This window comes from Nycticebus coucang, chromosome 13 (genome assembly GCF_027406575.1).
Source record: "Nycticebus coucang isolate mNycCou1 chromosome 13, mNycCou1.pri, whole genome shotgun sequence".
In the NCBI taxonomy this organism is placed as follows: Eukaryota; Metazoa; Chordata; class Mammalia; order Primates; family Lorisidae; genus Nycticebus; species Nycticebus coucang.
The window spans coordinates 59,409,149-59,433,717 of record NC_069792.1 but is presented as its reverse complement, the minus strand read 5'-3'; the positions used below and the strand labels follow the sequence as shown (position 1 = coordinate 59,433,717).

Here is a 24,569-nt window from a genome sequence, read left to right as displayed (position 1 = left end):
TAGGTTATGGTTTTCATATGTCTGGCTGCTTGCAGAATTTTCTCTTTTGTATTAATTTTGGCAAAGTTAATTATAATGTGTCTAGGAGATGTTTTATTTGGATTGAGTTGTGCTGAGGTTCTGAAACTGTCTACTGTCTGGATTTCAGAATCTCTTGCCATGTTTGGGAAGTTCTCCTCTATTATCTCTTGGAGCAGAGCATCTGGGCTTTTCGAAGCAACCTCTTCCCCTTCAGGGATTCCTATAAGGTGAATGTTTGCTCTTTTGGGGTGGTCCCACAATTCTCTCAGGGAATGGTCCATTTTTGATCTCCACTTCTCTTCCTCTTTGAGTATTTGGGAGCATTCAAAAGCTTTGTCTTCAATGTCAGAGATCCTTTCTTCTGCCTGTTCCATTTTGTTACTAAGGGATTCTACTGTATTTCTCAGATCTTTGAGGGCTGCAAGTTCTTGCCTCAATGTGTCAAAATCTTTGGTGATTTTGTCTTTGAATTCATTGAATTCTTAAAAGAACTTTTGAATTACTCCTTGAAATTCTAATTTTGTATTTACCTCCATTCTGTTGATCTTATTTGCCATCCAAATTCTGAACTTGATTTCTGACATCTCAGCCATTTGTTTATGAATGGGATTATCGGGTGTGTCTGTTTTGTCATTTCTTGGGGGAGTTGATCTATTCTGATTATTCATGTTGCCCATGGTTATTTTTTGCCATTTGGCTAGATGGGCAGATAAGGTGAAATTAGATTGGGTGCTCCTGGAATTGTGGTTAAACAGCCTTTTGCCAAGGATCTGGGACTGGTGACTGTAGCTTTTTCCCCTACAGCTTTGCAAAGGACTTGTACAGTATTACAGTCTGAGGCTCTGGGGACCTGCTTACTGTGGCAGGATTAGGTGGCTCTGTCTTGTATTCAGCTGATCTTTGTCCGATCCTAGTGGATCAGTGACTCTGGGTTGAAGTCTCAGCTGAAATTTGCTTTCTTCGAGTCATAGCTTGCCTCACAGAGGTGACGTGCAGTTATCACTTTTCTTTCTCAGCTTGGATCCCAGTCTTCAGCTTTATTGAGTACTTTCTGGTCATTATCCTTCCCTCTGGATGGGAGCTTCTGTTGAAAGCTGACTCCAGTCAGCCATCTTGCCCCTCCTCCTCTGAAAAATTGTATCTTTATGGGTGAGTTGGTACCCTGAATAAACTAAACTGGCAAATTAAATTTCTTTGCTATTAGCTGAAAGAATATCAATTTCAGATATTCAAGATACAGTAACATTGGTCATCTCATGATGAATTAAACTGTGATTATTATAAATTTTTACAAGTAGCAAAATTAGGAAATGAATTATTATTAGTTAACCAATGTATATGTTGTTTTGGTTTTTATAAAACTTTGCAAAGCACACAAACAGAAAATAAGAAACTGATGGTAAACTGATAGGGGATCACTGGCCTTAGCCACCCATGCTTTTAACAGTTCTCCTCATCTCCTTTTATCTAATGGGTGTCACAGACCGGTCACTGCTCTGATTTTTCAATTCTTGTCTTCTCCAGATGCCAGGAATTAGGCCAAACTTTTCAGTGTTTTGCTTTCTTATAAAAGAATTACAAGACTTCTGGCTGATAAGGTTGATGAAGAGATCCCTTTCTCATATATACATATTTAGAAAATACAAAATTCAAAAATTATTGTTTAATGCATAGCATAACAAAATAAAAAGGGAAAGAATTGAAGGAAGCAAAGAAACAAGGGAGAGAGGGAAAAAGGAACAAAAGAAAAAGAGGCAGAAATCCTCAGATACCAGAAACAGTAAGAGAATTTAAGCTATACTGAAATTAAAATGAAGTAATCCACTGGAATCTGAAAACTCCTGAGAATGTTATAAGAAAATTAGTCTCACATGGATGTGCTATTAGCACCCCGCCCCCACTCCACTCTGAGGAAATAAAAAAAAGGAGGACCCAATAAAGATAAGAGCATAATGAAACACTACACACCCAAACTTTATGTAATAATAAACCATATGTAGTTTAAGTTAAAACTGAATGGAAAAGACAGAAGTAGAATGGTGGTTGACAGGGAATGAGGGGAGGGGAGAAGAGGGACTTGATGTTTAATGAGTACAGAGTTTTAGTTTCGCAAGATGAAAAAGTGCCAGAGACGGGTGGTGGTAATGGTAGCCCAGCAACATGAATGCGCTTAATGTTACTGAACTGCACACTTCCCAAACAGCACAGAATAGACAAGGGGCAAAGTTATGGTAGAAAAGCCTAATAAACATACCTTGGCCTGGTGATTCAGGTCAACACTGACAGTGTTCCATGCTCTCACAGGGAGAGCATGTACTCTTGATATGATGTGATGAAAATGGCATGTCACCCCTATAATCTTTCTCTCGAAAACACTTAACCTCAGTCTAACCCTGATAAAAATGTCACACAAATCATAATCAAGGGGCATCTACAAAATAGTTGACCATTGCTTCTTAAATTGTCAAAATCAGCAAAAAGAAAGGAAGTTTGAGAAACTCTCAGAACCAGGAATAGCCTAAGGGGATGTGATGACTAAATGTAATGTATATAGGATGGGACCCAATGACAGAGAAAGTATATTAAGTAAAAACTAAGAAAATCTGAGTAAACTAAGATTTTATTTAATGTGTCAACATTTGCTCACTAATTGTAACAAATGCACTATGCCCTCTGTTACAGGGGAAATTGGGCACAAAGTATGAGGGAATGAATACTGAACTGTCCTTGTGATCTAAAACCTTTCTATTAATAGAATAAAAATTATTTAAGAAAATTCAATGGAAGTATTAAATAGAATTAAAAACACAACTGAAGAGGGCGGCACCTGTGGCTCAAAGGATGTGTGTGTACGTGTGTGTGTGTATAAATAATTCCTTTCTGTCTGTATCCATGCCAGCATCCATTGCTTTTAGATTTTTTTTAAGAACAGCCACTCTGATACAGGTACAGTGGTATCTCATTGTAGTATGAATTTTCATTTCTTGATGATTAGTGACACTGTACATTTTTTAATATGTTTGTAGGCCATGCCTCTATCTTCATTCGAAAAAAAATGCTGTTTGTGTCTAACCTACTTTTTGTTGGGGTTATTTTTTTCCTGATGATTTGTTTGAACTCTTGTAGATTCTGGATGTTAGTTCTTTATTAGATCTATAGTTTGTGATTATTTTCTTCTATTCCTCATGTTATCTATTTACTCTGTTGATTATTTACCTTGCTGTGCAGAAGCTTCTTAATTTAACTAAATACCATTTATTTATTAATATTTTTGTTGTTTCTGTATTTGCCTATGGGGTGTTAGTCATAAATTCTTTGCCAAGGCTGATGTTTAGAAGTTTTTACTATCTTTTCTTCTAGAATTTTTATGGTTTCATGCCTTATATTTAATTCTTTCATCAATCTTGAATTAATTTTTGTATGTGGTAAGAGATAGGAGTCCTGTTTCATTCTTCTACATCTGGTTATCAAATTTTCCAGGACTATTTACTGAGTAGGACTTTCTTTTCCTAGTGTATATTGTCAAAGATCAACTGATTGCAGCAATAGAGTTTCATTACTGGATTCTCTATTTGGTTCCATTAGTCTATGTTTCCTTTCTAGTCTAATTTGAAGTTAGGCAATGTGATGCCTCCAGATTATTCTTTTTGCTTGGGCTGCTTTGGTATTTGAGGGATTTTTTGGTTCCAAATGAAGTGTAGCATTATCTTTTCTAGGTATGTGAAATAAGTTGTTGGTATTTTGATGGAAATTGTATTGAATCTGTAAATCACTTGGGGCACTGTGGACATTTTAATTATGTTGATTCTGCCAGTCCATGAGCAAGGGATGTTTTTCCATTTGTTTGTGTCATATATGATTTCTTTCATCATTGTTTCATAGTTCTCCTTGTTAAGATCATTCACCTATGTGGTTAGGTATATTTTTAGGTATTTTATTTTCTTTATAGTTATTGTGAATGGTATTGAGTCCTTTATTTGACTCTCAGCTCAACTGTGGTTAATATATAGAAATGCTATTGATTTGTGTACATTGATTTTGTAACCTGAGACTTTGCTGAATTTATTTATCAATTTCAGGAGTCTTTTAGTAGAGTTGTTATAGTTCTCTAGATACAAGATAGTATCATCAGTGAACAGGGATAGTTTGACCTCCTCTTTCCTGATCTGGATGCTCCTTATTTCTTTTCTTTCCTGATTGCTCTCAGACTTCCAATACTATGTTGAATAGAAGAGATGACAGTGGACACTGCTGTCTTGTTCCAATTCTTTGAGGACATGCTTTCAACTTTTCCCCACTCTGTATGATGTTGGGCGTGGGTTTGTCATATATGCCTTTTATAACTTTGAGGAATGTTTCTTTCTTTTTTTCTTTCTTTCTTTTTTTTTTTTTTGAGACATAGTCTCAAGCTGTCACCTTTGGTAGAGTGCTATGGTGTCACAGCTCACAGCAACCTCAAACTCTTGAGCTTAAGTGATTCTCTTGCCTCAGCCTCCAAAGTAGCTGGAACTACAGGCGCCTGCCACAACACCTGGCTATTTTTTGGTTATAGTTGTCATTGTTGTATGGTAGGTCTGGGCTGGATTCGAACCTGCCAGCTCCAGTGTATGTAGCTGGCGCCCTAGCCGCTGAGCTACAGGTGCCGAGCCGGCATGTTTCTTTCATGCCTAGTTTGTTGAAGGGTTTTATAACGAAAGGCTGATGGATTTTATCAAATGCTTTTTTCTACATCTATAAGCATCAGTGTATTTGGTAACTTTCAATTTCTTTTGAACTAGGGCTCTGAAAGAAATATTTAAATTGTTAACATTTATGAAATGTAGGTGAAGGATATATCTGCATTTATTATTCCGTGTTATTTTTTCATTATTTGCAATATTCTTTAAAAAGGTGTAAAGAAAAAATTTAAAGAAAACCCTTAAGAAAAAGAAATAAGAGAATTTCTACTTTTACAAGTTCTGAATTTATTAGCCTTGGGCCCTTCATCTATAAAAGAAGTAATAGTAGTTCCTACTTCCTGGATGCAATGAGAATCACACATCTAGCACTCAGTTTAGGACTCAGAACAGTGTGTTCAAGCACACCAACTGCCCTTATTAGATCATCCTAAAACCAGGAATAGTCTCTTCTCATCAATCAAAGAAGACTTTGGATAAGAAATCTTATTCATCCCTTATACATCAATCAAAGAAGACTTGGATGAGAAATCTTATTCAACCCTTCATTTAAGTCCTAAAGCAAGACTATTCACTGCCAACTCTTTCTGAAAATATCATTTTACCTCTCATTTGCCTCCATTTTACTAAGTGGAAATATATAACAAGATGTTATACATTTTCACCCAGTAAAATAATGCTGCTAATATAAAATGCTGTAGGGCATTATTGAATTTTTTCCTTATTATAACCATTGTGAAGTTTGCCCTGTCTATGTCTCGCATCACTGCTCCACCAAAGTGTTGCATTTGAGTTCCAGGCCAGTGAGACCAGCAGCAGCAGCAGCAGCAGCAGCAACATCATTGCCACCAGTTTTCTTTGACACTATGTGCCATGCGTTTTCCACCTTTGCAACTCTGATAGACAAGTGTTTTGCTTAGATAACACTTGATCCATAGAACAGCCTTGTAAACAAATTGTCACCAGTGTACTGGTAAGGAATTGAGTCCCACACAGGTCCTGTGACCTGTCACAGGTAATAATACATGTCTTAGAGGGCTATTTTGTGGATTAAATAGCATCATGCAAAGCGACTGGCACATAAGAAATACTCAATAAATATCAGTTCTCTCTTCCTTTCTCCTAGATGTAGATTGTAAAAATGAAAATATACAACATGGAGTTCTCTTAGAAGATATTTTGCACTTTTACCAAAAACTTTTGCATTATGATAAGTTTAATTACAGTTTTTTGCAACAACACACTGTAAGGTTTCAGAAAGGTAATCCATTCAAAAATTCCTCGGCCGAACTCTTCGTTTGTGACCAGAAATGACATTCAAATGACTTTATATAAAATTATTCAACTATAAAAGATGAATTCATACTTTCTTCTTGCAGAAAAGGAATAATTCTAGTGTAAAGCACTTCACAAAATATTTCTTTGTTCTAAGACGCTGCCTGAAACAAGTGAATGTTGGGTGGCTAAATGGATCCACAGTCTATAGTGACGAGAACAGAAATATAGCCTTTGAAATACTTCCTGAATTATATTCTCCCACACACATTAATCAAAGCAATAACTCAACAGTTTCAATTGCATTTTAAGTATATTTCTTTTTAAAGATCCCATTATTATAGAGAAAGGAAAACAATACAAGCATCAGTGGTCATGGTTCTTGGTTTCTTACACATGAGCATCTTCTGAGAATGCCTGAAAATTGTAAGACTTTGACTCCATTAAAAACAGAAAGATTTCTTGAGAAGTCAGTTACCAGGGTAAATTATAAACAGTAAGCACTCGATTTGATTTGTTTTCTCTGCCTTGATTTTCTTCCATTTCTCAAAAAACTTCCATTGAAGTAAATTATGTTGCCCTCAACAGATATTTCCTGTTTTTACTATTCTTTTCTTCAGGATTATTATAAATCTTTCTATATGCAGTGTTACTTAGGTTAACAACATTGATAAAACAAAGGGGAGAGGAAAAAATGATTTTTCCATCTTCACATACCAGCAATGTCATTTTAAGTCTGCACAACATTTATGAAGCATCTACTAAATGCTTCATTACAGCAATGAGGAGCGAATCGGCCATATATTAGCCTTATAGACACTTGTGGACAGGGCTATCCTGAAGTGAAGGGTTCATCAGAGCCACCTACTATTCTTTCATCTTGGGGCCTTCTCCAGTATGGGAATGGCCCTGGTCAAGATGAACTGTGTGATGGACACAGATATGAAGATCTGAGAGCTAAGAGCCCGTCTTGGGATTATACTCTCTGCTGGAATATCCACAGCTGTTGTTTTGGCCACTAGCATCCTAATAATGATGGTTACCCTTATTGATGGCTTAGTGGGGGCTGGGTAGCATCTAAATTATTTTAAATAATCCTGTCAACTATGCAAGATAAATTGTTCCCATTGTAAAGAAGAGGAAACTAAGATATAAAATTTGTTCAGGATAATTCAGTTACTGAGTAGTATAGAAGGATTTGAACCTAAGATATTCTAACACAGAGGATATGCTTATTCTACACCCCCACGCTGCCTCTCATTATCTAAAAATTCTGGGTTATTTGAGAGTTAAGGAAAGATGACTTAAAGGATTGAAAAGTCACTGAAATCTTGGTCACACTGTATAGTCTGGAAATGCCGGTGTCAGGCAAGAGCATGGGCTGAGCACTGGTTTGTCAATGATGATTATCTAACACACAAGGAGAGCCTGGGTAGGACTGCAAATTAGTACTCTCATTAGAACTCCTCTCAATATGTTCTTTAACCTGTCACACACCCAGTAGAAACTCTCTGTTCCTAGTGCTGGCTTTGGAGAATGTTCATAGGAATAAAGGGATCTAAGAATAAATGAAACTCTTATGTTCCAGGACAATTTTAAAAACCTAGTTAACAATAAAGGTTCAATCAGGTGTTCATAGTACATTTTCTTGTTTCTTGTAGACCTCTGTTTTCAGGCAAGTTTACTGGAACAGAGTTCATTGGAAGTTGGGTAAACCACAGCTTTTGTAAATGCAGCGTTAGCATGCTGCAGAGAAGTGTGTAGGCAAAGAACCCTGCAGCCTGGAAACCCCATTACTTCCTCTTTGGTATATTTAGCATAGAGAGGTGGAAGCTGGCTCATCTACCACACGGCAAATGCAATTTGCTTCACAACTCCAAAGCTGTGGTTTCCAAGGCTCAGTACAGCTAGAATTTCCCTGTTCTACTTTTCTGTGTGTCCATTCTATTTATCACAGTACTTTAGGAATGGAAACGAAAATCAGCCCACTACCTTTTACAAAGAAGCAATCCTGTGCTTAAAATTTGCAGTGGCTTCTGCTGCCTATTGCATCAACTCCAAACTTCAGTTTTGCATCCAGTACCCTTCCCAAACTGACTCTCACCTTTCATTTACCTGATTTCCTACCACTCCTCACTTGCTTATTGCTCTAGAGTTACAAAAACACCCTCCAGTCCTCAAAGTATGTACTTTGACAAGTTCTAATTTTGTTCTCTCTTCTCCCACTTCCTACCTTTTTAAGGCCTAACTCAAATTTCTTTCTATGTAAGCCATTTGCTGACTGATTGTGAGCTCCTTGATGGAAGGGACTGTGTCCATTCATTTTATTTGTATGACATGAAGTGGGCACTCAAAGGTTATTATTTTTTTTATTTTATTTTTTTTTTGTAGAGACAGAGTCTCACTTTATGGCCCGTGGCCTCACACAGCTCACAGCAACCTCCAACTCCTGGGCTTAAGTGATTCTCCTGCCTCAGCCTCCCAAGTAGCTGGGACTACAGGTGCCCGCCACAACGCCCAGCTATTTTTTGGTTGCAGTTTGGTCGGGGCCGGGTTTGAACCCGCCACCCTCGGTATATGGGGCCGGCGTCTTACCGACTGAGCCACAGGCACCGCCCTCAAAGGTTATTATTGAAATAGGACATCCCCTGTAAGACAAGCTGTGCAATACCACAATGATGCGGTTTTGGTGATGTAGCCTAGGTTTTCTGGACAGCCCTCCCCTAGATTTGCATGCATTCCCCTCTTGGGTGGAAGGAAATCCTCTCGGGCACTGAGGATACCATCATTAAGTCTTCCCATGATCTCTCTTCTCTGGGATAAATAATACCAATTTCTTAAGCTTCCACTTCCTTTACTACCACATTTCTTTACTTTCTAAGGCAAACAGGCCAAACCAAAGCATATGTGGGGCATGCGCTAAGCATTCTGTAGAGAAAGGGGGTCCTGGGGGCCTTCCTGTCATAGTATTCAACTGCCACCTCAAGACTCTCCAGCAGACAGGAAGGAATTTGTTATAATGCTACATGCCACTGGGCCTGCTTTGCATCTACTAGTGGTATATTCTAACTAAATGATAAGATAATAGCAGAAATAGTCATGCAGGATATGGCTCTAAAATGACTGTGGAATCTCCCACACCCTATCAAAACTAAAAGGTAGACCTCAAGGTAGACCACATTCTTAGCGATCTGCTTTTAATAAATCTTACTTTATCCTACAGACATATTTAGCAAATCTCCACAGGATTTGTTTTTTAACATATGCCAATAGAAATGTGTATATTAGCTGAATGATGTCTACCACGTAAGGATACTTAAGTGTGTTAGTGAAACTTATAAATGTGTTCAAACTTCAGGAAAAGTTCTTAGCAATTCCCGGCTTAAAAAAAAAAAAAATGTTATCTGCCATGAATCTTATGGAAAAGCCAGATACTACATAACTTGTCACCGGAGGAAATAACAAATCTGAATAAAAAATAAGATCATCTTTAAAACACATGAGAAAATGAGTCACAAATGGCCCATGACCAGAAACATACTTTTAGAAGTAACAGAAAAAAAAAAACAGGAAAAGGCACAAATAAATTCTTAAAGTTCCTAATTCTTCTATTATTTTAGGTATTTGACTTACTTAGTGCAATACAAAAAGCCAAGACCAATATTTTTAGATAAAAGCAAACAACCATCTATACATTCAAATTTAAATTAATAAAAATGCAATTTAACATTGGAGGGAAATTTTTTTGTGATTAAAGCAAGTTAATTTCCTGAACAGTTTCATATGCAGATGTATTATTCTCTAAAAATATTAAGTACCAGTGATTTCATATTTTACCTATTTTTTCTCTCTGAAATAAAAACAGAGAATGAAAGTTATTTTTAAAGCAATAACTTTCTCAAGGCCATTACTCTCCCTTCTTATGTTCACAGAATAATTGTAGAGAAAGAACAACCAAAATCAGACTAGGGAAGAGTTCATGGAGAGTTGTAAGACAAAAATTCCATCTAGAAAGGAAAAATCCTACCAAATTCATGCCCATTTGGGCCATAGAAAAACATGGTAGAAAGAGTCCTTAGTAAATTTCAAACATTTCCAATAATACTATATTTGGGTAGTATAGATAAGAAGTTAGTCGTTGGGTAAGGTTTGCAGCTGGGTGGATACAAATTCACTCCGAAGAGCAATGCAAGAATAAGTTCTATCGTGTCAATTACAGAACCATCATGTGGTTCTGCCTTGTCAATGTTCTGGCAACTGCAACCTCCCAAAGCTAGCTCAGAAAATCTAGAATGAAAACAAATCCAAAGTCATTCATAACTTAGTTTTAGAAGCAAATCTGAGCAAATATTCTTGGATTGTTCTTCAAGTCTGCTACTACCAAAGATCTCAAGGGCTGTGTGTGCTAAAGTACACTGTATCCATGGAAAACTCTCCCAGCAAATGGTTTTGATGAATAAAGCAATTACCAAGAGGGAGTTTCCCAAACTTACTTAACAAAAGAAACTTTTCTGTCTTTCTGTGTAACATCTCTGGATATCCTGAGGATGCACTTTCCTAGAAACAGAATGGGAATGCTGTTCCAGCAAAACAGTATTATGAAGTATCGGGTATAGAGTCAGGAGGCCTAGATTTATAATTTTCACACAATAGGGCTGTGACCTTGTGCAGGGTACTTAGCTTTTTTTCTGCTTCAGTTTCTTCATCTATAAAATGGCTGTAACAAGAGTTACCTGCTTCTTGGGTTATTGTCAGGAAGAAGAGAGAACATGTACTTGTAGACTACTTAGAACAATGCTGACAGCATAATAACACGAGTATTTAGTAAATCTACCTCTTAGTACCTTTGTTATAACTGGAGGTATGGCTAAGCCCAAAGGAGGTCCTAAGTGAGATTTCCTTTCTGGGTTTGGACTTAGTTCCAAAGTGGCTTCAGAGCTCCAGCTGTTTCTGGCTCTGCTCTTTAGGTCTCCATTTCATTGGGTGCTATTCATTCTTTCCCCTCTGGTAACTGGACTGGATTTCCTGGGGCTTTTTCAAGGCAGACCTCACCAGAACCTTCAAAAAGTAAAGCCCCTTCCCAGATGGAACCCCACTTCTAAGAGGGAACCTGCTGTAGCTCTAGCTGCAGTGGGGCTTGCTTCAAAGCCTCAGGGTGCATTAGACTGCCTTCACTGGTGTATTCTGGGTCAGGAAGGCTTGGCCTGCTGTGTTGCTCCTGTTAGCAGACTGTTTATAATAATAGCAATATCAAGAATTTTTCTCTTATTTTTCCTGTCTTTTTTTTTTTTTTTTTTTTGTGGACAGGTTTTTGAGGGCTGTTTCTTGATTACTAAAGTAACACAATTATTACACAAAAGTCTAACATTATGTAAATACATGTGTATCAGGCAAAAAAGTGAGCATCTGCTGTGATTCCACAACTTTTCCCTCCCCTCACAATCCCAGAGCTGCTACTATGAACAATTGTTCCCTCATTTTTAACGATGTGCAGAACTGGGAGCGCTACACTCTGCTGGGAATTCTTTATTTTGCTCCTTTTGCTTCAGGAATGTCTATTTATCTTTAGAAAAGAAAGCTCAAATATCACCTTAGTGAAGTTGCCCTGACCTGGACAAGCCATGCAGGTTGCTTTCTTCACCGGTGCCCAAAGTAATTTGTACATACTATATTTAGAAAACTGACAACAACTTCATTGCAATTGCTGAGTTAAATATCTCTCTTATTTCTAGGATTTCAAAGGGCAAGTCTCCTCCCTATCTGGTACAGGGCATTTGGTGCACAAATACGCATTTAATGCACAACAAATATTTGTTGAAAAGTTATGGAATCACATGAATGAGTGTAAAAACATACAGATAACATTTTTCTAAGAGATAGACTTTCCAACTCTATAATAATCACAAGCAGGATGCTCCCATACACATTTTTCTAGAAATGTTTCTTAAATATCCTGCATTTCAACAACCAGATAATGCTGTTAATTCTCATTTATTTAGGCTTGAAAACTCAAAATTATAACTTTTCCAAAAACTATAAGGTTAGAAGAATTTGGGGATAAAGGGTAGTTTATTTTTCAAATGCCAAATGGTCATTTTGAAAGCATAGTATCTGTGGCTATAGGCTTTGTGCCTTGCTACCAGAATATTCTAGGAAATGACATTTCCAATAAACAGTTTCAAGTCCAGTAAACCACAAACACAAAAAAGTATTCAATAGCACTTCACAGTAAATAGCCTTCTGTTGACAGTTATTCAGGATTGACCGATTATATTTACAAGCACAGATACCTCCTTCATTAGATTAATTGAATATAATGTAAGCTGATGGCTCGGGCAAGAGAATGAATCTATAAGAGCAGTGAAAGAGGGAAACAAGGAGAAGATACCAGAAGGATGAATCTTAGAAAAGTATTCCCCAATATCAGAGAACCCCAGTGGACCAACACTTCACATTAACAAGCCCCACTGAGGGATGCTGATATGCATGGGGTATGACATATCACCCAAGGAACGGTATTTTTCCTGGAAAAAGAGATTGCCACAGAGCTTTCATATTTCATCAATTAAACTATTTGGGCTCAATGTAATTAAGTAATGTAATTATGAACCTATTTCTTGGTCTCAAGCCCAAGGCTCTATGTCTTAGTCAAGTATATTAGCAATTTTTATCTTGAACTCATATGTTACATGCTGGACCCAGCTCTTCATGTTAAAATACATAGACAATCTATAAACAGAAATTCACAAACAATTTTAAGCTAAAAGTGTAAGATTCAAGGGGGGCAACTGCAGGAAGCAAGATACAGGGTGGATACTGGGCATTCAACAAGAGCAAGACAGGGAAGAAAGAAGTGACTGGGAGAAATGTAATACTCATGAAAATTTAGGATGAAAATGGAAAAAAGTAGAGGGGTCACCAGGTTTCCATATACAACAGAGAATGACTTAAATTGTAAAGGGGAAGGCTATTTTAGTGATATGATAGCAGCTAGTCCTAGAGTTACATTAATATAAATAATAAATTAAGAGGTAATCACTAATGGGGGTATAAAAAATTATCCCCTCTTATATAAAAAATACGATACTGTTGAGAGTTCTGCTATTAAGTTATAAAAGTTAATATTTATTAAGAACTTGGATAAGTTCAGGCCCCTTTCTAAGTAAATCATGTAAACAGCTTATTTATTTTTTAAATTTAGGAACTATTTTAATACCTATTTCACATATGAAAAGACTGAGGCACAAAGAGGCAAAGTAACTTGTCCAAAGCCACACAGCTAGGAAGTTGCACAACTGAGATTTGTTCTCAGGCAGTCTGGCTCTAGATTCCTGTGGTTTCTCTTTAACGGTATATCATGATGTTTCATAACACCACTAATGGGAAATATTACTCTTTATTTTAGAGTTTCATTCAAATGTTTACATAGGTTGTCAGAAATCTTTTGGAGATTTAAGTCCTGAATTAAAGACACTGATCACTGATCAAAAGGAACTGAAGTCAGTGTACTTCAGAGTTGGAAAAAGATACTCAATTCACCTTTGCACAGCATTTGACATTTCTCCATGCAATTTAATTCAACTCAATTAACAGCAATTTAGGGTCTCATGCTGAGTACTAAGGAAGTAAGATTCAAAGCTTAGAGAAGATATACTTTCTCTTCTAATCTAGAGCAAAAATACTTTGGAAACTTACAGTTGAATAGAAGATGAGGAAAATGGAGCCCCAAGTGCTTAAAAGATTTGCTTGAACCCCACAACATGGGTTTGTAGAACAGAGAGACCTAAGTCCACTTCAGATGGATCTAGTTTTTCTTTTTACCATACCATTCCAATGAAGCTAGTTGAACACGTTGAAATAAAATGAACCTCCAAAATAAGTATCTGTGCTCTACGAAGAGAAAAAAAAAATGTTTGTCTTTGTCTACTTTGCTGTAGAAGCCTCTTCTTTCTAGAATTATGTGAAGGGAAAAAAAAAGAAGAGCAAGCTAAGGGAAGATTTTTTTAAGGGAAAAGGAAAAGGAAAGAATTCATAGAGTCTTACCAGATCTTCTGTGAAGGAAAGTGTGTTTTTTGGTTTTATTTGTTAGATAATTTCTCTTTCAAACCTTATCCAGTTCTGTAAGTAGATGTTGAAACTACATCTATATTGCTAACTATGTCCATAGGTGTATTATGTAGGTTGCCAATTATATTCCAGGGATTTTGAAAACAGAAGACATGATTAAAACCTGTGTTTTTACAGAGTGCTTTATAAAAAGCACGGGAGGTGGTCAGGTATTTTTTCTGTCATGCATGATAATGGTGCTAAAAGTATAAGTATATACAATTTAAGATTTCCAATTAGTCTGGATTTTGTTTGTTTGTTTTGAGTCAGAGTCTCACTCTGTTGCCCTGGGTAGAGTACCCTGGTACCATAGCTCACCTCAAACTCTCTTGGGCTCGAGCAATCCTCCTGCCTCAGCCTCCCGAGTTGCTGAGACTACAGGCACCTGCTCCCATTCCCAGCTAGTTTTTCTAATTTTAGTAGTGATACAGGTCTCACTGTTTTTCAGGATAGTCTTGAACTCCTGAGCTCAAGCAATCTACCTGCCTCAACCTCCCAGAGGGCTAGGATTACAGGTGTGAACCACCGCCCAGCCTGCCTGCCTGCCTGCCTTCTTTCTCTCCCTTTTCTTTCCTTTTTTTTTTTTTTTTAAATCCTGTACTCAGGTTACTTAAAGATTTTTTTGTTAGTTTATTTTAGTAGTTGTGAGGCAGTTGTCACCCCTGCCCTCCCCAGAGGATATCTGGTAATATCTGGACACACTTTTGGCTGTCACAACTTGTTGGGGGAAGGTGGGAGGGGCAGTACAGCCAGAGATACTGTGAAACATCCCACCACACACGGGACAGACCCCACAGCAAGGAATTATCTTGTCCAAAGTGTCAGTGGTGCCAAGGTTAAGAACAAATAGCCAATTTAGAAGTAAAAAATGCATGACCACTTTTCCATTTCTCCCTTTTAAATTATAAGTAAGACATAAATCAAAATGTTACACTAAGGATTTGCTCCCAAACAAGACAATTTTCACAACTTACTTTTAAGACGATAAACAATTATTTAATGGGCCAATTTATCAGGATTAGAAGGACTTACTAAAAGCTGGAGAAAAAGAAAGAATTTATGCACATGTTCCTAAATAAGAAATAGAATGTTCTGATTTTTGCCACATCTGGAACCAGGTTATTCCACAATATGACTCAAGACATTCTGCTGATGAGGCTTTTGCAAACCACCACTGGTCTGATTCAGATATGAAACACTAACTTCAGACTATTGCATTATTTCTTACCACTCTCAAAATCCACACCTTTTGACCAGCACATAAGGAGGTAATGAATGTTTTCTGTTTACAAATATGGTCATCAAAATTAGTTACCTTTACTATCAGCCCTTCCTTTTTATGCCTGTCCATTTTCTCCACAGTTAGGTTTAGCTAGGTCCAACTTTTCAGCCTGGGCTCCTCATTGTAGCTAGGAATCATTTTTTCAGTCCTAGGTCACTCTTTTGGATTTTTATAATGAAAGATGACCAGCAACTTTGTCCATTATCTGACTAGTCTGACAATAGCTAAAGTTGAACAAGGAAAAGGAAGTAGGAGGCGCTGCTGGTTTATCTTTGCATTTGGTCACGTTTTCCTTGCATAGTCTCTAGCTGATGTGGTTACATTTGCTGAAATTTTATTTGCTTGTTCATTTTTTCCAGTGGCTAATAATAATATTTGATGATCTGGATATCTAGAGTATACCTAAGTAAAAATTTATTTATATAAGGGGATAAGTTAGTTCTTTTCTGGGAATCAACCAACCAAAAAATGTATAGATTTCAGGAGGATCTTTGAGCACACCATAGTCACTAATCTGTTAAGTATTTTGTGTATTGAATTAAACATGTCATTACTAAGATCCTCACATATTAATTAACAATTTTTTAAATATTTACCAAGATCTCTGATAAGTGAGAGTGCTTCCCATGATATAAAGGCTCCACCACCGTCATCCATGGCCCCCTGCCCAACATCCCAGCTGTCCAGATGTCCACTGACCAGTACAACCTGGAACAAATAATAGAAGGAGAAAAAAATAAAGCTAAGTAACAAAGATATCACACAAAAATGAAATCTTTATATTTTCTCTTATATTTTCACATCTTAAAAGATATGTGTGATTACTAGTGGAAAGCTTGGTAGAGAGGCATTATATAAAATGTCTAAAGTCATCCTAATTGTAATAAAAAAATCCTTCCTTTGTACCTTTTAAAATATAATTTTGAGTACTAAAGAAATTAGCTTATTTCTAACAGATAGTTCATAAATTTGTTACATGCTTTAAAACCTAAATGACATAAAAATGGAGCCCTAAACATCAACCATATTCTCGACTGTCCCAAATTCTAGAAGACACATAAAAAACTTATGTTGAATTCAAATGAAAAAGTAAGAATTAAAATTTATTAAAAAATGATTTTTTGCCCTATAAATTACTCTAGTGCTAGATAAATAAATTGATATATTTAAAAACTAGATTTAATTGAACAGAAGAACTTTTAAGAGAGATTTTAATTTACTTGTGTTAAATCTAGAAATTAAATTATAAAATTTAAATCACCATAGTTTTAAATTATTTTTTCAGGAAGCATTAGTTAATTCTTCAACTAAATGTTGTGGACACATTTCAAACAAGTTAAAAACCAAGTAAAATAATGCTGGGTCAATAGAATAGCGATATGGAAAAAAATGTGCCTTTATCTCTACATTATACAATATACAAATTTCAAGTCGGATGGATTATAGAACTAAATAAAGATTTTAAAGAAAAGCTTAGAACAGCTTTGACAATGGGGCTAGGGAAAGATTTCTTAAACTAGACACAAAAAGCATAAAACATAAAAGAGAAACAAGTAAATTGGACTTTTTAAAAATTAGGACTATCTGGGCATCAAAAGACCCCATTAAGAGTGTGAAAAGGCAACCCACAGAGGGGAAGAAAATACTCACCATGCATATCATATACACAAGAAAGAACTCAGATCCAGTTATAGAAAGAATTTCTATGAAACAGTAACAAAAGGAATCAACCCCTAGAAAAACACCGAAAGACTTGAAAAATCACAAAGATATACACATTTCTTTGTGTGTCAGAGGTTACTCAGGTCCATTGTCATCAAGGAAATACAAATTGAACCACATTCAATACATATCCTCCAGAACAGCTAAGGATAAGCACATAAGGAGGAATATTTTTAGTTTTGAAAAAGACGGAATATGCCAATTATCGGTGAAGAAATAGTGACAGAAACTCTCGTAGGTTTGCTGGAGTGAGTGTTAAGTACACACAACCACTCGAAAAACAAATCAGAACATATATATACCTTATGACCCAGAAGTCTTACTCCTAGCTATGTATTCAACAGGAATGTAGTGTGTGTGTGTAGTTTAACCAAAAGACACGTGCTAGAATGTTCATAACAAAATATTCATGATACAGGGTGAAGCAGAAGGATTGCTTGAGGTCAGGAGGCAACCCAGCAAGACAACATATCTAAAATTAAATATGATTTTTTAAATAACACTATTCATGGTAGTCTCTACCTTCCCTCACATCAGACCCTATTCAAATGCCTGTTAACAGGAGAATGAATAAATTGCAGGCATTCACCAGTAACAATGGAAAAATGCACAAGCACAATACAGGATAAATTTGGATGAATCTCATAAACAGAATGAAAAATGAAAGAAGCCAGATACAAAATAACACATTGTATATAATTCTGTTTATACAAAGAATAAAAACAAGCAGAATAAGAGAGTGGGTACCCTTGGTGAGGAGATTTAGAGACAGGAGGGAGGGGTGCTCCTCACGTTCTGTTTCCCAATCCGGGTAGCAGTTAAACAGGTATGCTCAGTTTGTGAAAATTTCACCTTGTTATACACTTTAGGATTCGTGCACTTTCTCTGAGAATATTACACTTCAATAAAAAGTTTAAAAAGGCTAGGCCTGTAATCCCAGCACTTTGGGAGGACAAGGTTGGGAGGATTGTTTGCCTTGAGGCCAGGAATTCAAGACCAGCATGGGTAACACAGTGAGACCCCATCTCTACTAAAAAATAATTATAAATCATTAGCTAGATATGGTGGTCCATGCCTGTAGTCCTAGCTAGCTGGGAGGCAAAGGCAGGAGGATTGCTTGATTTCAGGAGTTTGAGGCTTCAGTGAGCTATGACTGCACCACTGATCTCTAGCCTGAGTGACACGAGCAAGACTCCAACTCAAAAACACAAAATGTAAAAAGTTCACCAGATTGATAGCTGTGCACAGCATATAGTAAGCAACCAAAGTTGAACCAATTTTCTTAATGGCTAAAACAAAAATTCCCCATGACCTTGGTAAACAAGGATTTGGGGTTTAAAATATCCGGGTAACTCTGCACTGGCTGATTAAGGGAGCATCTGCAGGACCTCCTGTTGACTTGCACACAGGCCCGGCCTCCTAGGACTTCACTGTAATTGCAAACAAGTGTGATGCCCCAAATGCACAAATGGCCATGTAATGAACCCAAATGGACTGTTTCTAAGGGGGGAATAAAAACAACAAAGAATAAGGAACAAAACATGTTGCAATTGCAGGAACTTCTGATTCAGAAAGTGTTGTAATCCCATGTGGGACGAATAGCTCAATTAGTCAACATTCTCACAACCCTCAGAACGATTTTCCCAACAACATTCCTGTGGATTAAAAATGTCAGAATATGTTTTAATGAACTTTTCCTCAGACAACGCATGGGAGTAACTAAATCTAAGCACCTATTATTCTATTCTTCAAATTTCCTTCAGAATAATTCAGGTTGTTTACAATCATGCTTCTTTACATTTTTAAAAAATTCCTCTATTCTTTAATCTAGAAGTACTACTTAAACTAGCAGTTTAAGAACAGGACAAATGGTTTCTGAATCATAGGAAACTAAATGTGATCCCAAAGATAAGGTCTTTCGTGTAGTGCTCTGGAAGAATAATAACATACTATTTGGATTATGAGAGCTTATGTTAGTATATATTTTTTTAAATCAGGAGAAAAAACTGGTGCCACAATGAGATAGCAGTTATAATTTTAATATCTATTGATTTTAAATTAGGTAATAACAAAAAGCTACTTCCAATTCAGTAGCATTTTGAATGAAATTGGATTTTCCTAATCATAAGAACTTCTACATACACTTAGAAAATAGTAGTGCAGAGAGTCTCATCCAAAATGGGATCTGGCTAGTATTCATTAAGGCAGCCTCACAAAAGATATTGCAGAAAAGCATATGAGTTGCGAGATCACCAAGAATCTGCTGTGTGTCAGGGTCAGGTATAAATGAGCATTAATTATAATAAAGTTAGATCTTATTTAAGCAAAACAAAAACAGACTACCCAGAGATGTAGTAAACTCCAGTTCAGTTATTATGAATGATAATTACCTGATAAAAGACAGGAAAATGCACAGCCTCTTCACTGCCACTCTTGCTAGATATGGATCTTTAGACCCAATGGGGAAGTGGGTGCTCCTGAGCACCCAACTCATGTCAGTGGATGCGGCATGTACTACACTAATCCATTCCTTTGCACCATCTTTCTTTCCATCACCATCTCTTCCAAACACGGTAGAGAGTATAAAATTACTAAAACAAGAGCCACAGCCGCAGCCATAGCCACCAGAGCAAAACAACTAGGAAGACAGAATGGGAACTCTGGTTCTCTGAAATGTAGGGTTCATTATTTGGGAAGCACATATTAGCCCTGACTACGTCGGGAATGAGGGGCTTGGGAGTAGGGGGAGCGCCTACCACAGTAGGGCAGAAAATGGTCTGGATGAAAGCCTGCTGGGATGAGGAATTAGACTGTCAGCATGATACCCACCTGCATGCCAGCTATGGATGGGGGAGAGGAGCAGGACAGAACCGAGAGTGCCCAGGGAGCAGCCCAAGGACAAGCCCTCACTTCTCCCTTACAGGCAGGATGAGGATAGAGTCCAAACAGATTCACTTGATTATAAAATGAATCAGAACACAACCAAGATATGGCAGAAGGAAGGAGAGCAAGCAGCCTCAGAGGGAGTGCTTTCTTATGAAAATGAGCTAATGCAAGATACTGGAGAAGATTTCATTTTCTTTGGCATTCATTCATGGTTTTCTTCATCAATTTGTATCAGTTCCTTCTAGGCACTAGAAACACAGAAATGACTGAAAAAAGCAGATATTCTGCCTTAATGGAATTTACATTTTGGTGGAAGAGATGAAAAATAAATAAAAAATCACAATATAATGTTAGTTTTAAGTGTGATAGAGAAAAATAAAGCAGAGAAAGGAAATAGAGAGTGGTGTTGGCAGGGAGAGGGTGGAAAATGAGGCTATTTCAGGTAGAACTGTCAGGGAAGGTCTCTCCCTACAGAGATGATATTTGAGCAGATCCCTGAATGATGACAGAAAGTGAGCCATGCAAAGCCTGGGGAGTGAGGATTCTAAGCAGTGTGAAGAAACGTGGAAAAGCTCTGGGTAGGCACGGTGTGGTATGTCTGAAGATGGCCAGAAAGCTGGTGTTTCTAGACTGAAGACAGGAGTGAGGAAAAGTGCGCCCAGGGAGATCACTGGAGCAAGTAGAAACTTGTCGGGCGCAGCGAGGAATTGGATTTCATTCTAAATGATGAGAAGCTACAAAGGAATTATAAGCTCCCATGTATATCTTTAAGAATCATTGCTAGTGGGGAAGCAGACTGAAGGATGAAAGGAAAACAGGCCAATTCATGGAAACTTATTCATCGAAAATCAGTTTGTGGGGGGAAATCAGTCTACTTCCTCTTAAAATGTTGATATCTACAAAGGAATGCTATGCCCACACTAACAATAAGATAAAGCTGGGTCATCTATAAAATCTTAACTTTTCAAAAGTCCATCAGAGATCTGAGATAGTAATTTGATCAGAGGAACTAAATTCCAGAAGATGGCAAGCCCATTCCAAGGGGAGATGAGACACAAGAATTGTTTTGCCTTCGGCAGTGATAGCAGGGAGAGGGGGCAGTCTTAAAAACTGGAGTGAAGAATGCAACTGAAATGTTGATGATGTATACTCACAGGGCAAATGTGGATTAGCACGAGAGTTCAGAGTCCCTGGAAACCCACACATCAGGGCACTGGGTACATTTTCCAGATCTTTTCCACAGGCTTCCATCAGGTACTCAGAAGGAAGATTGGCAACAGGGTGGAAGAGCCCATCGCAGCAGTGCAGAATTGCAGGTGCTGGTTGGAGGCTGCTGGAAGCTGCTGGAAGCCAGGTGGCAAACATGCGGGCTTTGGGGACCCTTCTTTAATAGGAAGCAGAAGCCATATGGCTTTGGGGGAGAGGCAGGAAACTGTCCTTCATGCCAGTCCCAGGCAAAGGCATTGGCTATGGGGAGAGGGTTAGAAAATTGCCCAGTCTTCATTGACATTAGGAAAAGCACTCATCTCTGGGGGAAGAGTGAGAAACCCTCATTCCTAGAAGAATCCTGATATAAAGTAGAATCCAGATATAAAGTAGAGCTCAACTGCCACCAGGTAAGGGGCAGGATACTCACTCCCATGACACCACTTGGAGTGTGATCCCCACGGGGAGGAGCAGAAATATTCAGAAAGCCCTACCCTTGAGCTCAGGAACACAGGGCCTAGCTAAGACTGTGGGGCAGGAGAACCAAGAAATCACCTTGTCCCCACCAAGAGTTTTGCACTGAGTACCAGGCAGAGCAATACTAGTTTATGGGGCAGGGGAGAAGGCAAGACCACAGAGACACCTCCTGTGGTGCAGACATACAGAGCCTCCGGAAAGTGGAGAGAACACTGGGAATACTCAGCCCTAGGCTAAAGAATAACAGCAGCCTGTGAAGTATGTGAGTGAACAACAAAAGGTAAGGAGATAAATCACAAATTCCAAACCTAGCTCAACCATGAACGGATTAACTCAGCTACCCTCATGCTAATGGTTTGATAAGAGAAAAGGTGTTCTCACTTTAGACATAAATATTATCCATCTCAGGCTCTACTGTTTGTTCTCTTACATACAATGTCTGGCATCCAATAAAAATTATGAGATATAAATTAAGAAAAAATAAAAAGGTCCATTGTCACAAAATGTAATATTCCACAGAACCGGACGCAGATATCACCACCTAGATCTTTAAACTATGAGATGAGGACTTTAAAAAAATTATGATTAATATGTTAAAGGCTCTAGTGGAGAATTTCATTAGACATATCAAAACTATAAAAAAGTCAAATGGAAATGCTAAAAAGGAAAAATACAGTATAATTATAGATAAACTAAACACTGAAATGAAGACGTCAAAAATGAAAACTTTCATAAGGAAATAAAAATATCTTTATGCATTCAGTGGGGGCAGATGATTTTCTAAACAAGATATAAAAATTCAAAACATGAAGAGAAGATGCATAAATTAAATGAAGCCTTTATGTTCATCAAGAGAAATCACAGAATGAAAGGAGTTGCTACAAATTAGGAGAAGACTTTACATATAACCCCAAATGATTTACATTCAAAATAGGGACAGAATTTCTACTAATCAATGAAGAAAAAGATAAGCAATCTAAAAGACAGATGAGCAAAAGACATAAATAGGTCTTTTACAGTAAAGAAATTATGAATGGACATCAAGCATTTGAAAAGATGACCAATTTCATTATTGATCAGGGAAAAGTAAATTAAATTGTCAGTAAGATAACGTCTTTGTACCAACTGACAAAAAAATTTTAAATCTGATGATATGAGATCTTCCCAAGGATACTGAGTCCAAGAATTTTTATCTGCTTCTAGTAGGAGAAAGAAATTGTTAAAATCACTCAGGAAACACAATTGGACATATCCTTGTAAAGTTGAAGATATGTGCAACCCAACAATTCTAATTTAAGTGCAGACATTAGAGGAATTTTTGCACTTGGGTTTCATGACACATGCACCAAAATGGTCAGACAGAAACGATCAGAAGGTCTCAAACTGAAAACAACCCAAATGTCCATTGACAGTAGAATGAATAAATAAATTGTGATATGGTCAAATAATGGAATATTACAAAGTAGTAACAGAAATGGAAAATGACCTACAATTACACATATAAATTAATCTCAAGACAAAAAAGGAAACAAAAAAAGAAAAAGGAAAAGAAAAGTGACAAAGGAAATATGAGTGTGATTTTATAATATAAAGTTTGGTGAACTAAATAATATAATCTCTAGTAATACCTACAAAGATGGAAAAACCATGAAGATAAGCAAAGTAATGGCAAACCAAAATTGGGATAGTGTTTATAATCAGATGGGGGTTGGGACAGAGAAGAGGAGAGGTTCAAGAAGGAGCACACAGTAGGTCGAAGCCTCTGATAGTATTGGTTCTACTGAAACAGTGGTGAGAACATATGTGATCCTTCCATTACTATTCTCTACATTGTACATAGATAAATAAAGTCTTGGTATGTGTGCTATATTAAACAATAGTAAGAATTATCAAAGATCTACCTTTGAAAGGCACAGGCTCAGATAGATTTATAAGTGAGTTCAACCAAACAAATGACAGCTTGGTCTTGTCTTATCTCAACTATTCTAAAGAAAAAAAAAAGGAAATGTCTATATTTATCTAAAAAGTTGTCATAATCTTGATGCTAAAACCTGGCAAAGATTGTATGCTCCTTAAAAACTAGCTAAAGCTCAAATATAATCGTAAAAATATAAAAAAACTGTGTCCAGTTAGTAATAATATTGCAATAATGGCTGGGTAGTCTTCAAATGCTCTTAGTAACTAGAAGCTATATATGTATCCCCAACGCAAAACCAGGCCACTGTTCGGTCCTATTTATCTTCCTGGCATACTTAACTTTTAACATCTTCATTTAAAATTATGTGCGTTGTGAGTTGCAGTTATTTATCCAACCTGACCACATCCTTGTTGCTCAATTGTCAGTAAACAGGATGCCCATCTGACAGTGAAGTATGCTTCATTTTACAAATACTTTGCTCAAAAAAACCCAGAAAGACAACTACTTAGTGTTTCTGATTTTTGATTTTGTGATAGTTTGGTTTATTTCCAGCTCCATAATTCTTTTAATCTTAATTGTATTTGGTGTATTTTCAGAGATAGGAGACGTCGTCTTAAGAGTTACAAAGTTCAAGGCCTACTGCATTTCCAGATACAGGAAATCCTCAATCAAATTTTTTACAACAAAAATCATTAAATGGTTGAAAATTATGACCTACAAAAAAGGAGGAAAAAACTCTCATTATTTAGCCTTTTAGAGAAAAGGCCAAAGAGTGACTTAATAATGGGCTTTAGTTAAGACAGGTCCCACAGTGGAGGATGTAAACATCAGAAGAAAAGCAAAGGGAGCCAGGCTGGGGCTGCAGCAGTGAGCATTAGGGTCATAAAAGTAAGCAAGAATTTTCTGATAAGGCATTTGTAGAAGTAAAAAAAATGGCTAACAGGGGAAGAGTTATGGAAAACTTTTTTTCTTGTAGAGTTTCTAAAATAGGATACATCCT

General features: G+C 37.1%; 1 protein-coding gene across 1 annotated transcript in view; it reads right to left on the bottom strand.

Moving 5' to 3' along the window:
* The window catches only part of CPQ (carboxypeptidase Q), a 509,108-nt gene that overhangs the window by 167,344 nt on the left and 317,195 nt on the right, over nt 1-24,569 (bottom strand). Inside the window, exon 5 of the mRNA XM_053559321.1 lies at nt 15,957-16,068. Coding sequence (XP_053415296.1) covers nt 15,957-16,068 — 112 coding nt within the window. The remainder of the gene's footprint in view (nt 1-15,956; nt 16,069-24,569) is intronic.